Source organism: Capsicum annuum, chromosome 5 (assembly GCF_002878395.1).
Source record: "Capsicum annuum cultivar UCD-10X-F1 chromosome 5, UCD10Xv1.1, whole genome shotgun sequence".
Lineage (NCBI taxonomy): Eukaryota > Viridiplantae > Streptophyta > Magnoliopsida > Solanales > Solanaceae > Capsicum > Capsicum annuum.
In genome coordinates this window covers 40,642,533-40,655,955 of record NC_061115.1, presented here as the reverse complement: position 1 = coordinate 40,655,955, position 13,423 = coordinate 40,642,533, and the positions used below count along the sequence as shown (strand labels likewise).

Genomic DNA, 13,423 nt, shown 5'->3' with positions numbered 1-13,423 from the left:
AGAAACTAAATCACAAGCAATGGCCATGAAAACACTCATTTTTTTCCTTCTCCAGATGTCATTCTTTCCTCTTTCTGTTGAGGCAAAAGTCATCGTTTCCACCATAGAGTATTAAGACACACCTAAACTATTAAATTGACCTAATACACATCTAAACTACTTAAAAGTGAATTTTTTTACCCTCTATATCTGACGTGGAAAAACATAATTATTTAAATAAAATAAAGCACGTCTAAACATAAAATTAATGAAAAAAATTAAAAATTCTCCTCCCCCACCCCCAAACCATCTTTTTCTTCATCATCCCCACCACCAAACTCCAACCCTTCCCCCAAATAATGCAATTTCTTCACACTCCATCCTCCACCTCCACTGAATCAATGTCAAATCACCATGAACAAAACCAAATTGGATTTGCTATTTAAACGGGCTAAACCAAATTTTATAAAAAAGAAAAAATAAATAACAGAATCGGAATCCAAAAAGATATGTCAGAAATTTTAGATATGTCAACCGAAATCCAGCGGTTAAGTTGGTACCGAATTGGATGACATCTTGATATCAGAATAATTTCTTTTGTGTTCGAAACCAGCTTAAACGGTCTCGCCTGAATTCAAATTAGATTTGTTGTTTTCACTTCATCAGTGTTTCGGTAAACTCAAACGATGACGAATATTAGAGGATAGGTTGAGGTTTCTGTTGCAAAGACGTTTTCCCTGAGTTCTCGCCGAAAAATTCAAATTCACTGTCTACTTTCCCCTCTCTCTCATGTGTGCGATTGTCCGTCTCTCTCTCTCTCACGTTACTCTTCTCTAATCTCCTATTTTTGCTCTCACTTCTCTTCCATGTCCCTCTTCTGTGAGTGTGAGTGTGCGTGTGTGTGTTAACTGTTAATCCATCCAAAAATAGAGGTCTCTGTGTGTGCATATGTTTAAAATTAAAAAAAATATATGAAAATAATAAAATTATTTTTTTCGATTATGCTGACGTGGCAGGTGTGTGTGTAACACCACAACACATGAAAGTGGTAAATACTTTATAGGGTGTAGAAAAATTCACTTTTATATTGTATAGGTGTGTGTAGGTCACTCCAATAGTTTAGGTGTATCTTGTACTTTTCGAGTACAGTTTAAGGTGGAAACGATAACTTTTCTCTTCTATTGATGCCAATAACTTTTTGTCTTATCCAAGTAGTAAAATTAACGAATGCAGGCATGATGTGAATATTAGGAAAACTAATCAAACAAGTGGGCGAACAAAATAGACCACTTACTTAAAAAAGTACTAAAATATGCTATGTATATAAAGTGGTATCAAAATAGGCTTAACTCACAAAAACAGTAAGTTATATTGTAACACCTTACATTTCGGGCTAGAACGAAAACCGTCATTTCTATGCATACATGATCCAAAAGTCATAAATCCTATGCAAATTTTCCATGTTAATCAATTATGTAGTATGGAAAATTTAGTGAGCTTTTCGTCGTTATAAGATTCGCCCAAATCCGATACCCAAGCAAGATGTTATGGCTAATTTAAGTCCTAGTCATAAAACACTTTGGTGCTTGGCACATCGTATAAGTGGTCTATTTAATAATTGTCAAATTTCAGTAGCCTAGCACGATTATGGCGTGTCGTGCTAAAGTTCCAGGTCCCAACCAGTGGGACAACACAATGGCTCTGCATCGCGGTGACCCCAAGAATCCCATTCATCAATTCCCAGTGAGCTACCGGGATAGTGGCGCGTCGCAGTGGCCCATAAAATTGGGCTCCCAGTTATATTTTATTTCATCTCATTAACGGTATATTAGGTAAATTCCACCACCCCTCCTTGTCAGCTTAAACACGGGATTTTTCTCCCAAGTGACCACATTATTCATATTTTCTTCAAAAATTCATAAGAACACTCTCTAGGGTTTCAGACTAAAAACTCAAATAACTCAAGATTCAACCATGGGTTTTCAAAACTGATTGAAGATTTGGAATCCCCAAACCATAAGCTTCAAGAATCATCCATCAAATTTCTAAATTGAGGTACGTGGGGCTTATCCTAAAACTACATAGGCTTGTTGAAAACACCCAATTATTATTTAAAAATCATCATGCATGAATTTGTTAAAGGGGTTTTGAGATCCATGATTTTATTATGCTTTATGCATGTTTAATGATATTGTTGTTTTGGCCTTTAGGCCTTATCCCCTTAAATTGATTTACACATATAAGTATATGTATGAAACTTGAAATTGAAGATTTGTTTGAGAGCAAAAATAATGAAAATCCCTCTCTTGTGTTAACCTTATGTTTATGATCTTATGGTGATTAATTGAAATGCATGCTTTACGGATTGAAAATAGTTTACTCAAATACCATAGTATTTTGAGCAGGATTTAGAGATTTAAGAGACGGAGTTTCTTGATGTAAATATATTTTGTGAAAAGAGAAATATTTGCATGAGATTAAGAGCTTTGACATGACCACCTTGCATCATTGAAAGTTTGACAAAGAGAGTTGCATACATGGGTTTACATGAGTTTTAGAGAAAGAGTTCTTTGAAATAATTTATTGATATGGTGATCCCGAATTTATGTTTTGAAAACAGAGATTGAAATATACTAAAAATGGCTCAGAGATGTGACTTGCAAGTCAATGGTATGACAATACCATATAAATGTATGCCATAACAGAGTTAAGAGTTTTCAGAGTATGTTTTCAGAGGATGCATGTTTTAAAGAGTTAAAAATGGGCTTAAAGAGGGTTAGGTGGTTACCCGAAGAAGGCTTGATTTCAAGTAAATCTTAGCCTAAAATCGTGATTTGCTGATCCGAGTATATTATTTTTATGCTGGCGATGGTCGTGTAGTGTAGCAGAGTTAGAGACTCCAACCCTTGCGGCACACTTGGGTTGGAGGCTTTCCCGCTGTGTCAATGGTGAATTCTATATATCCCATGGAATTTTAGAGTTGTAGGGTATACCACCTAGCGCAGAAGTAAAACAAAGAATGACTCAGAGTTTAGATGATTTTCTTTCAGAGTCTTTCAGAAATGCCCATGAGATTTCTTACTATATGATATGTTTATGAAATTTTTTAAATTACTCTCATTTATATTGAATATAAATTATTATTTTAGATTTTCTTTGCGTACTAGTACAATTGTATTGACCCCCTACCTCCCAGGTTTGGAGGCTCAGCCTCGGGGTCCGGCTAATCAGTAGAGTATTCAGAGAGAAGTGATCCATGCAGGGGTGAACCTTCTTTGTTCTAGAAGGCCTGTTATTTCAGATTATATTATTCCTTTATTTTGGTCTACTTGGGGCCTTGTCCCAGTTTTCAGAACAGTTGTGAGATGTAGTAGAGATTACGCAGACTGAATCAGATCTTATTTAGATGTTTTGAATTGCAGCTTTCATTCCCATGTCTTGAAACTCAGAGTTAATGACCATGTTTCTGTATCAGATTGTATTTTCGTATATTCTCTTATTATATGAATGTTGTGCATGACTACCAGATAGAATAAGACGTTCGGGCCTTCATGGTTCGGGATGTCCGACATGGCCAGGCCCTAGTTCGGGTTGTGACATATATCTTCTTTTTTTAATGAAAACTTAGATGATGGCGTTGACTTTATAAAAAGTATAACTCACTTTTTTCGTAAGTTATCTTTTTTATTTATACATAACTCACAAAAAAAAGTGAGTTGTATATATGAAAAGTATAAGACTCACTTTTTTTGTGAAGTTTCCTTCTTATTTATATATAACTCACAACAAAACTGAGTTACATTTATTTTTATAATTTATGTAAATTTTTATAAAACTCACATATTATGTGAGCTTTATATTATTTTTTATTTTTATTTTATCACATATCTATTTTTATAATTTATGTAAATTTTATATGTGAACTTTGTATTTTTCTTTTCTAATTTTTATTTTATCACATATCTATTTTTCTTTCTTTCAAATACATTTTGATTTTATAAAGCTCACTAATTATGTGAGTTATTCAAATCTATATGTAATAATAAATGAGACATCAGAGGCTGCTGATACACCTCTCAATGACCTTCATTTGAACTAATTTTTTTTCTGCTTTTTTTTTGAACATTTTTCTTGATTTCATTGCATTTTTAAATTAATTTATTGTACTAATTACCTAGTATAAATTAATTAAAGTCTCTATGATAAATATAGCATTCAAGCCCAATGATCTTTTGCAATAAAACTCAAGTTACCATTTTTGTCTTAATCAGCCCCTATACACATCTTTCATATTCCTTGTAGTAAATTACTATACATGTTAATGTTATTTTCTTTAATGATATTAATTTCACATTATTATCCATTTTCTAATGTACAAGTTAGTAAAAGAGAGAGGTTAACATGTGACTATGGGATTATTTAAGTTTTTTTTTTCATGTGATTGAATAATTACTCAAGTACTGAATGTCCTAATGAATTTCCACATCCTTTAACCAAAAAAAAAAAATTTCCACTTTCTCATTCCATTAAGCCACCTTAAATTTCAACAATTATAACGTTAATATAATTACAACATTATTAATATAATAATAGAAACAACAAATTCATAAGAAAATGATATGACACCTTTTTATGAACAAGAATATTATTTTTTTTATTTTTAAACATCATCATCATCATCATCATCATCATCATTATTATTATTATTATTATTATTATTATTATTATTATTATTATTATTATTATTATTATAAAATGATAATTTCGTCTAATATTTAAGTCTTTCTCCTTTTTTATATTTAATGTGTTTGATAAAAATAACTACTCATAACTCACACATTTTCAATTTATGCTTTAAATAGTACCCATAACTCCTATTTTTTAATCTTCATAATCCTTAAAAATTAATTTGTAAATTATGACGTCTTATGATATTCCTCCATTTTGCCTATATAAATCTTATTATATTCCTCTACTTTGTCTATACAAATTCATGATTTATTTAATGATTTTTATTCAAGATTATCAGGGGTTTTTTTCGTCATCGGAGTATACTTAAAGGTGAAAAAGAAAGTGATAATCATCACACCATATGTTTATTTTCACGATTAAGAATTGTGGTTGGCAAATATATGATTGCTTTCACAGTTAAGAACCATGGTTGATAAAGTCTTACATAATCTTTGGGTCGGAATATTTCTTTTAACTTTTTGAATTATACTCCTTTCGTTTTAATTATGTGATGCTATTTATTTTTGAGAGTCAATTGACTAATCTTTGAAACTAAATTGTGTTACATGCACTCAAGACCAATAAAATGTCAAGTGCTAAATTACTATCAAGTTAAGGTTATATAAGCTGTAAAAATATACTTCTAATTTTTTTAAAAAACAAAGTAATCACTTAAAAGTTACAAAATCTGATTTTAGTTATTTAAGATTGAAAGTTTCATCTAAATTGTTTAAAGTAATTAACATTTTCATTTAAATATATACTTATTTTGTACTTGCATGGATGAAGAATGTAATATCCCATGTCATTTTTTTAATAGTATTTGTTAAAATAAGAAAAGGAAATGGAAAGTTGGGCCAAGCCCACTACCTCCCAAGCTGGTCAAAGTAAAAAGGAATTAGGGTTATTGTCTTGCCCATCATTGGCAGACAGTAGTAAAAAGAAAAGAAAACAACGAGTTGAAGGAGAATTTCTGCACGCGGTGTAATTCATTAGTTATAACTAAAGACTCTTAAGCCCTTGCTCGATATTTCAGGTATGATTTTGACTCCAATTTTGAATTTTTGGTAAGGTATTGACCCCTTCTATTTGTGGGATTGTTGGATATAAGAAATTTATCTATCAAAGACAAGAAATATGCATAGTAAGGTGTGACTTTGGGTATAAAATTTGATGAATTGAAAGTTATTATGAAATTTGTATAGAAGGATAGTCTAAAGTAATGTTATGGCCTAAACGAAGGGATTAATATGAGCTTGATATGATGTGATTATAGATTCTATCTAAGAAAGTCATACGACTCGTTTGACGTGACGAATTTGTTATTTTGACAAGCGTATTGTGAGTAGTAATCTTATCATAATTTGAGTTTATTAACTTGCATATTTTATACTTGATTTTGATGAAGCAATAAGTTACGAAATGCTTTGAAATTGCATGTGGGGCAAGTCCTTTACTTGATATATGATATTGAAATAGTTATTTGAGATATGATATTATTACTGTGAATATTCTACACTTACATGAGAAATAAGTATTTTGACATGTGTTTTTATTCAAGTTTATAAGTAACATGATTTGATATGAATTTTAAATGATATGTACTATTCTGAAAAATGCTTTCATCTGAATATCTATTGTTTACAAAGAAAGTATAAATGGGAGTAGGCCTTATTTTGAATTCCGCAGCTAACGGCGGGATCGTTAGACCTGGTGCACCTTGTATTTACTGATGACTGTTATAGCCCTTGCTAGTAGGAAGTTAGAACTAGCATACTGATATTGATATGATATTTAACTCCTTTATGAGGTGTCCACTGTTATGGGCAATTCTTGATGAAGAAGAATGTCACACTGATTACATGATTCATTCTTGGAAACCTCCCAAATATGTAATATTTGATATGATACGATGCTTTTTGAGTTTATTACTGAACTATTGGTTCACTTGGCTTACATGAAACAATGATATTGTTTATCGTTACTGTTTTCTGAAAAAGTATTATTTCATAATGTTTTATGACTTGTCCCCATTAAAACGGTTGTGGTTAAGTGTTATTACTCACTGAGCTAGCATCTCACTCCTCGCTATTATTTTTCAGAGAAGGCAGGTGACGGTAAAGATCTCGTTGGCTAGAGGATCCGAGTAGCATATTTCTGGTGAGCCCCGTAATTGTTCACGTGGGCTATAGCTTATTTATTCGTTATGTTTCTTTTTCTTGAAACTCTTAGTTTGCTCCATAGTCATGTCTTTAGAGCTTTGAGTATTCTTTCATTATTTTGGATTTTTGGAGTATTTGACTTCCTCTTATTTTTGGAAATGGATTTCGTATTGATATTGGTGGTATTAGTGCATTGTTGGTGATTTTGGTGGATTGTGTTGGTACTTGGTGTGTTGGTTGATTTTCTTGTTAGGCCCAAAAATAGGAGAATCTCTGTCCAATTTTCTGTAGAATTCTGACAAGGCTTACTTAGGAGTCCTAAACTCCTTAGCTCCGGTCATGATCCTATTTTGGGTAGTGACAAAGTTGGTATCAGAGCCTAGGTTATTCTTGTGACTATGGAGCACTAATCTTAATTATGATTATGTTGCCGGTCATTCTCATAATCGTGATTCTGCGAGGACGTGATAGGATATATCTTGTCTTTCTTTCTTATTCCTCTGTGTGTATATGAAGATTGAGTTTTAATAGTTGAATTTAACTTGTTTATCTTGCTACATGTAGGTTGAAACCGATAATGTGATAGCAGGAAATAGGTCAGAAGTTCAGGAGGGAACTAAAGTGTTGTATTTGACAAGTAATCGTCTTTTTCAACTATGGAAAACTAGCAGATCACAGGCAGAGCTATGAATAAAATTTGTTGTAGTGGAGGGAGTTATAATCCCAACACGACATGTAACTCAGCCTACTAATAAAGGTAGTACTGGTCCAAGCGATAAAGGTGTTATTATTGAGATATTTATGTCCAGGAAAGAGAAAGAGATAGAGTGATGGATAGATTGGATACAACAAAATATGGTCCAAGACTACACCTCTATAGATTTAGATTGTCGAAAGATAAAATGTATCCTTGGAAAATTCTAAAGTTAAAACCACCAAAAATACACATCTCATAGTTTCAAGAGATCTTTAAATGTTCTTAGCTAAAAATGCTTGAGAAATTATGAGTTCTAGTATAATCTTCATGGAGCTAAAAACCTACAGAAGGATGGTGTGGCCAATACATGGGATGATACCATATTATTAAGAATGTTGACATGAGCAACATCATTGCCTTGAGGCGATTCACAAAGTTGTTTATGGATTGTTTATTTCTTGACAATTGAAAATGTTTAGCTTGATTGAGAGTTCAGGAAATTGGTTTAGATGATGGATTTGAATTGGTATATGACTTCATATATTTCAACAGGCTAGATGCGCTCCCTAGTTATTATACAATAAAGTATTTCAGGTTTAGTTGTTTGTTGGAAGGTTGGTATCCCCTTAAATAACCCCACACATGAAGACTTTAACCTACTTTGAGGTAGTTGATATTACTAAAAGAATTGTAAATTTCTAACGTGATTAATGAGCAAACATTCATTTGGGATGACCAAAACTAAGTAATCCTTCAATGAGAAATTTTTCAGCGAGTCAGAGTTGGAAATTATGATTACTTAAGACATTAGGCAACACTTTTACTGGGTACTAATCCTGTGGAAAATGGTTTTTTTTATTAGTTGGACATGTATGTAAAGCTTGTAAGATTCGAGTTGAGAGAAGGGATACCATAAGTAATTAGATTGTATTATATGGTTAACTTTGATATGTCGTTGGGTATAGATGGGTTACCTTCTCCATAAATACTTTCGATGGACGAGAAGACAGTTGTTTGAAAGAACCACGAATCTATTTTTTTTATAAAAGAAGAAGAGGAAGGAAGTTACGTAGAGTGAAAATGTTATACCCTCTATTATAACGACTCAGGGACTTGTGAAATAGGGATTTGTTGTGTCTCTTATCTATGTTAAAAGAGATGGATGCTCTCTTATCTATGTAAGGCATACAATAGATCATATACTTAGTTGAAAAAGTGCTGCTACCGAGAGAATTAAATGATGTATTTACTATGAATTTTCCAGGATTTGTATAATATGAGAAGTAAATTTTGGTTATGATTTAGCGCCTGACTCCCAGACCATTTAATACCACCATATATATTGCACCAATGAAGCTGAGAGACCTAAAGAAACAGTTGGTACACCTACTAGAAAGACTTCATAGAAACCAACTGTACAAAGATATTTTTTGAAAGAAAAAAAAAGTCCTTGAGAGTATATTAATCGCTAACAGTTTACCAAGGTAACAATATGCAATAAGTTACCACTGTCTCATAACGATTACATATTTGTTCAGTTACCAGTAGTCACTTATTCTTCTAATGGTTTTTGCATTGCTTATCATCGACTTTAAATCAGAGAGTATATTCTTAAAAATAGCATCCAAAACTCGATACATGCATTATAATTTCTTTATGATATCTTTCAGACTGACCAATGTGCCGATTGCACTCATGTATTTAACGAATGAGGTATTCAAGATATTTCTTAATAGATTGGTGCAGTGTTATTTATTATATTATGGTACATTATCTAAACTAGGAAGAATACATGGATCAACTCTAATGCTACAAGAATATCAGCTTTATGTCAAGTTCTCCACGTGTGAATTTTAACTAGACTCGGTGACACATCTTAGATTTATTATATCGGAGGATAGGATGATTGTGCATCCTAAGAAGATAAGGGCTATTCAAAATGTACAAGACCTGTTATTACTATGGAGATTCAAAATTTTTAAGGCTTCGCAGGCGTACAAGTTGTCCATGCGAGATTTCTTTAGAATAGTAGTGTGCCACTAACCTAACCGATTTAACACAGAAAAATATGAAGCTTTAGTGGATGGAGAAGTGTGAGCAAAGTTCTAGAAAACTCAAAATCTATTTTATCGTTATACAATGCATTTCTTACAATTAGAACCTAGAGGATTCACTTTGTTTTGTGATGGTTCGAGGTTGAGATTAGGATTTTTTTTTCCTGTGTAAAATAATCATATGATAGCTTATGCTTCTAGAAAATTGGAGAAACATCAGAAAAACTATTTAACTCTTGATTTTATAAATGGATAAAGTGGTAACTACTATAAAGGTTGGATGCAGTACCTATACAAGCTAAACTTATGGGATTTATATGACTATAAAATCTTGATGTACAATTTTCCAATTGAGACCTGAATCGTTGACAACATCGGCAGATAAAATTAAGCAAAAATTATGATTGTACTATTTTTGCATCATCCTAGAAAAGCTGATATTAGGACTAATGCAATGAGCAATAAATAAATAAATGGTCTCTAATTAGTTTGGCATAGATAGCTCTTGAAAAGAGATAATTGGTGATACATTGGCAGAAACTCAAAGGTACAGGTATCAGGTTCACTATGAGAAATTTAGAGACATTTTGGTTGGTATACAAACCAAATCTTCACTAGTAAGTGCATTAAGACTACTAAATATGAGGATGAACTATTTTGCAAATACCAAGATGCGGTCTCCGCTGGTAACAACTAGAAGGTGACTAATGAATGGAATAGTATTACCCGACTATGTAACCAGTTATGTTCACTAGAAGTAGATGTGCTACAACGAGCTATTCTTGAGGAAGACACATCTCCAGATATATTAGATACCCTGATTCCACCAAGATGTATTATGGTCTAAAGTAATCATATTGGTGGAAGGTATGAAGTAAGATATTCCTATCGTTATTTCTAGTTGTTTGACTTGTTATCAGATAAAAACTTTGAGCATTAACAAACCCTAGACTTCTACCATAACTTGTCATCCCAGAGTAGCAATGGAAAAGAGTTAGTTTGGATTTTGTGATCGAATATAATGAACCCTTAAAGGTCATGACTCTATGTGGTAATTGTAGATTGGCATACTAAATAAGGATAATTTTTGCCAGTAAGAGCTACATATGGTGGGGTGAAGTGTGCTCAGTTATTTATGGATGAATTGTTCGACTTCATGGAGTTCCTCAGTCCACCATTTTTGATAGAGTGTCGTAATTCTAAGAAGCATTAGATACCCAAGTAGATCTTAGTACTGCATTTCATTCACAGACAGATGGTCAATCTGAGCGTACTATACAAATCTTGGAGAATATGTTGAGAGCTTTCATTCTTGATTTTGGAGGTATTTGGGATATTTACTTACCTTTAGCTGAATTCTCTTACAATAATAGTTTTCAGTAAAGCATTCAGATGGCTCCATATGAAGCCCTGTATGGTAGGCGATGTTGTTCTCCTAGTGGGTGATTTGAAGTTGGAGAGGCTAAGGTTTTAGGACCAGACTTGGTACAGGATGCTATGGACAAGGTTCAATTGATTAGACAGAGGTTACTCATAGCTCAAAGCAGACAAAAGTCGTATGCAGACAAGAAGAGAATAGATTTGGTGTTCGCAGTTGGGGATAAGGTTTTTCTACAAGTATCTCCTATGAAAGGTGTGATGCGATTTGGAAAAAGAGGTAAATTGAGCTCGAGGTATGTAGGACCTTATAAGATACTTAGGCGTATAGGAGGAGTGGAGTATTGTATGGTACTTCCTTCCGAGATGTCTTTTATCCATCCAGTGTTTCATGTCTCTATTCTAAGGAAGTGTATATCAGATTCTTCACACATACTCGAAGCACCGACCTTGCAACTTGATGAGAATTTATCATATGAGGAGGAACCTGTGGCTATCATTGATCAACAAATAAGGAAGTTGCGGTCGAAAGAGTTTGTGTCTGTGAAAGTCTTATGGAAGAACCATACCATTAAAGAAGCTACACGGGAGTCAGAAAGGGATATGAGACTCAAGTACCCTCACTTGTTTCAGTCTACAAGTATGCACTTATTTTAAAATTCGGGGATCAAATTTCTTAAGGTGGGGAGAATGTAATATCCCATGTCATTTTTTTATGAGTATTTGTTAAAATAAGAAAAAGAAAAGGGGAAAATAAAGGGAAAGTTGGGCCAAGCCCACTACCGCCCAAGCTGGTCAAAGTAAAAAGGAATTAGGGGTATTGTATTGCCCACCATTGGCAGACAGTAGTAAAAAGAAAATAAAACAACGAGTTGAAGGGGAAGTTCTTCACACTGTATAATTCATTAGTTATAACTAAAGACTCTTAAGCCCTTGCTCAATATTTTAGGTATGCTTTTGACTCTAATTTTGAATTTTTGGTAGGGTATTGACCCCTCTTATTCATAAGATTGTTGGGTTTAAGAAATTTATCTATCAAAGACAAGAAATATGCATAGTAAGGTGTGATTTCGGGTGTAAAATTTGATGAATTGAAAGTTATTCTGAAATTTATATAGACAGATAGTCTAAAGTAATGTTATGGCCTAAACGAATAATTAATATGAGCTTGATAAGATGTGATTATAGATTCGATTGAAGAAAGTCATACGAACCGTTCGAGGTAACGAATTTGTTACTCCGACAAGTGTATTATGAGTAGTAATCTTACCATAATTTGTGTTTATTAACTTGCATATTTTATACTTGATTTTGATAAAACAGTGAGTTACGAAATGCTTTGAAATTGCATGTGAGGCAAGTCCTTTACTTGATATATGATATTGAAATAGTTATTTGAGATATGATATTATTACTGTGAATATTCTACACTTACATGAGAAATAAGTATTTTGACATGTGTTTTTATTCAAGTTTATAAGTAACATGATTTGATATGAATTTTAAATGATATGTACTATTCTGAAAAAGCTTTCATATGAATATCTATTGTTTACAAAGAAAGTATAAATGGGAGTAGACCTTGTTTTGAATCCTGCAGCTAACGGCGGGATCGTTAGACCTGGTGCACCTTGTATTTACTGATAATTGTTACAGCCCTCGCTAGTGGAAAGTTAGAACTAGCATACTGATATTGATATGATATTTGACTCTTTTATGAGGGGTCCACTACTATGGGCTATTCTTGATGAAGAAGAATGCCACACTGATTACATGATTCATTCTTGAAAACCTCTCAAATATGTAATATTTGATATAATACGGTGTTTTTTGAGTTTATTACTGAACTATTGGTTCACTTGGCTTACATGAAACAATGATATTGTTTATCGTTACTGTTTTCTGAAAGAGCATTATTTTATAATGTTTTATGACTTGTCTCCATTAAAATGGTTGTGGTTAAGTGTTATTACTCACTGAGCTAGCGTCTCACTCCTCACTATTATTTTTCAGAGAACGCAGGTGACGGTGAGGATCTCGTTGGCTAGAGGATCCGAGTAACATATTCCTGGTGAGCCCTGCAATTGTTTGCGTGGGCTATAGTTTATTTATTCGTTATTTTTTTTTTTCTTGAAAACTCTTAGGTTGCTCCATAGTTATATCTTTAGAGCTTTGAGTATTCTTTCATTATTTTGGATTTGTGGAGTATTTGACTTTCTCTTATTTTTGAAAATGAATTTCGTATTGATATTGGTTGTATTAGTGCATTGTTGGTGATTTTGGTGGATTGTGTTGGTAATTGGTGTGTTGGTTGTGATATTGGGTTATTGTGTTGTGAATTTGGATAGGAAATTTTCTTGTTAGGCCCAAAAACAGAGGAATCTCTGTCTGATTTTTTGTAGAATTCTGACAAAGCTTGATTT

The 13,423-nt window shown here is 32.8% G+C and overlaps 1 protein-coding gene across 3 annotated transcripts; it reads left to right on the top strand.

Annotated features, from left to right (window-relative positions):
* The first annotated feature begins 5,557 nt into the window (after positions 1–5,557).
* On the top strand, positions 5,558–13,007 carry LOC107872450. Of its 3 annotated transcripts, none has more exons than XM_047412977.1 (3): positions 5,558–5,746; positions 6,813–6,870; positions 7,437–13,007. In XM_047412977.1, the coding sequence occupies exon 3, from the start codon at positions 11,121–11,123 to the stop codon at positions 11,655–11,657; it is 537 nt and encodes a 178-aa protein (XP_047268933.1). In that variant the 5' UTR covers positions 5,558–5,746; positions 6,813–6,870; positions 7,437–11,120; the 3' UTR covers positions 11,658–13,007. The 3 variants fall into 3 exon arrangements, with proteins under 3 accessions (XP_047268933.1, XP_047268935.1, XP_047268934.1); XM_047412979.1 differs by lacking the exon at positions 5,558–5,746 and adding an exon at positions 5,753–5,859; XM_047412978.1 differs by lacking the exon at positions 5,558–5,746 and adding an exon at positions 5,867–6,051.
* The last annotated feature ends 416 nt before the right edge of the window (positions 13,008–13,423 follow it).

Bases quoted from the DNA above. Each gene is read 5' to 3' on its own strand.
- LOC107872450 (XM_047412977.1), top strand. From the start codon at position 11,121: ATGGACAAGGTTCAATTGATTAGACAGAGGTTACTCATAGCTCAAAGC.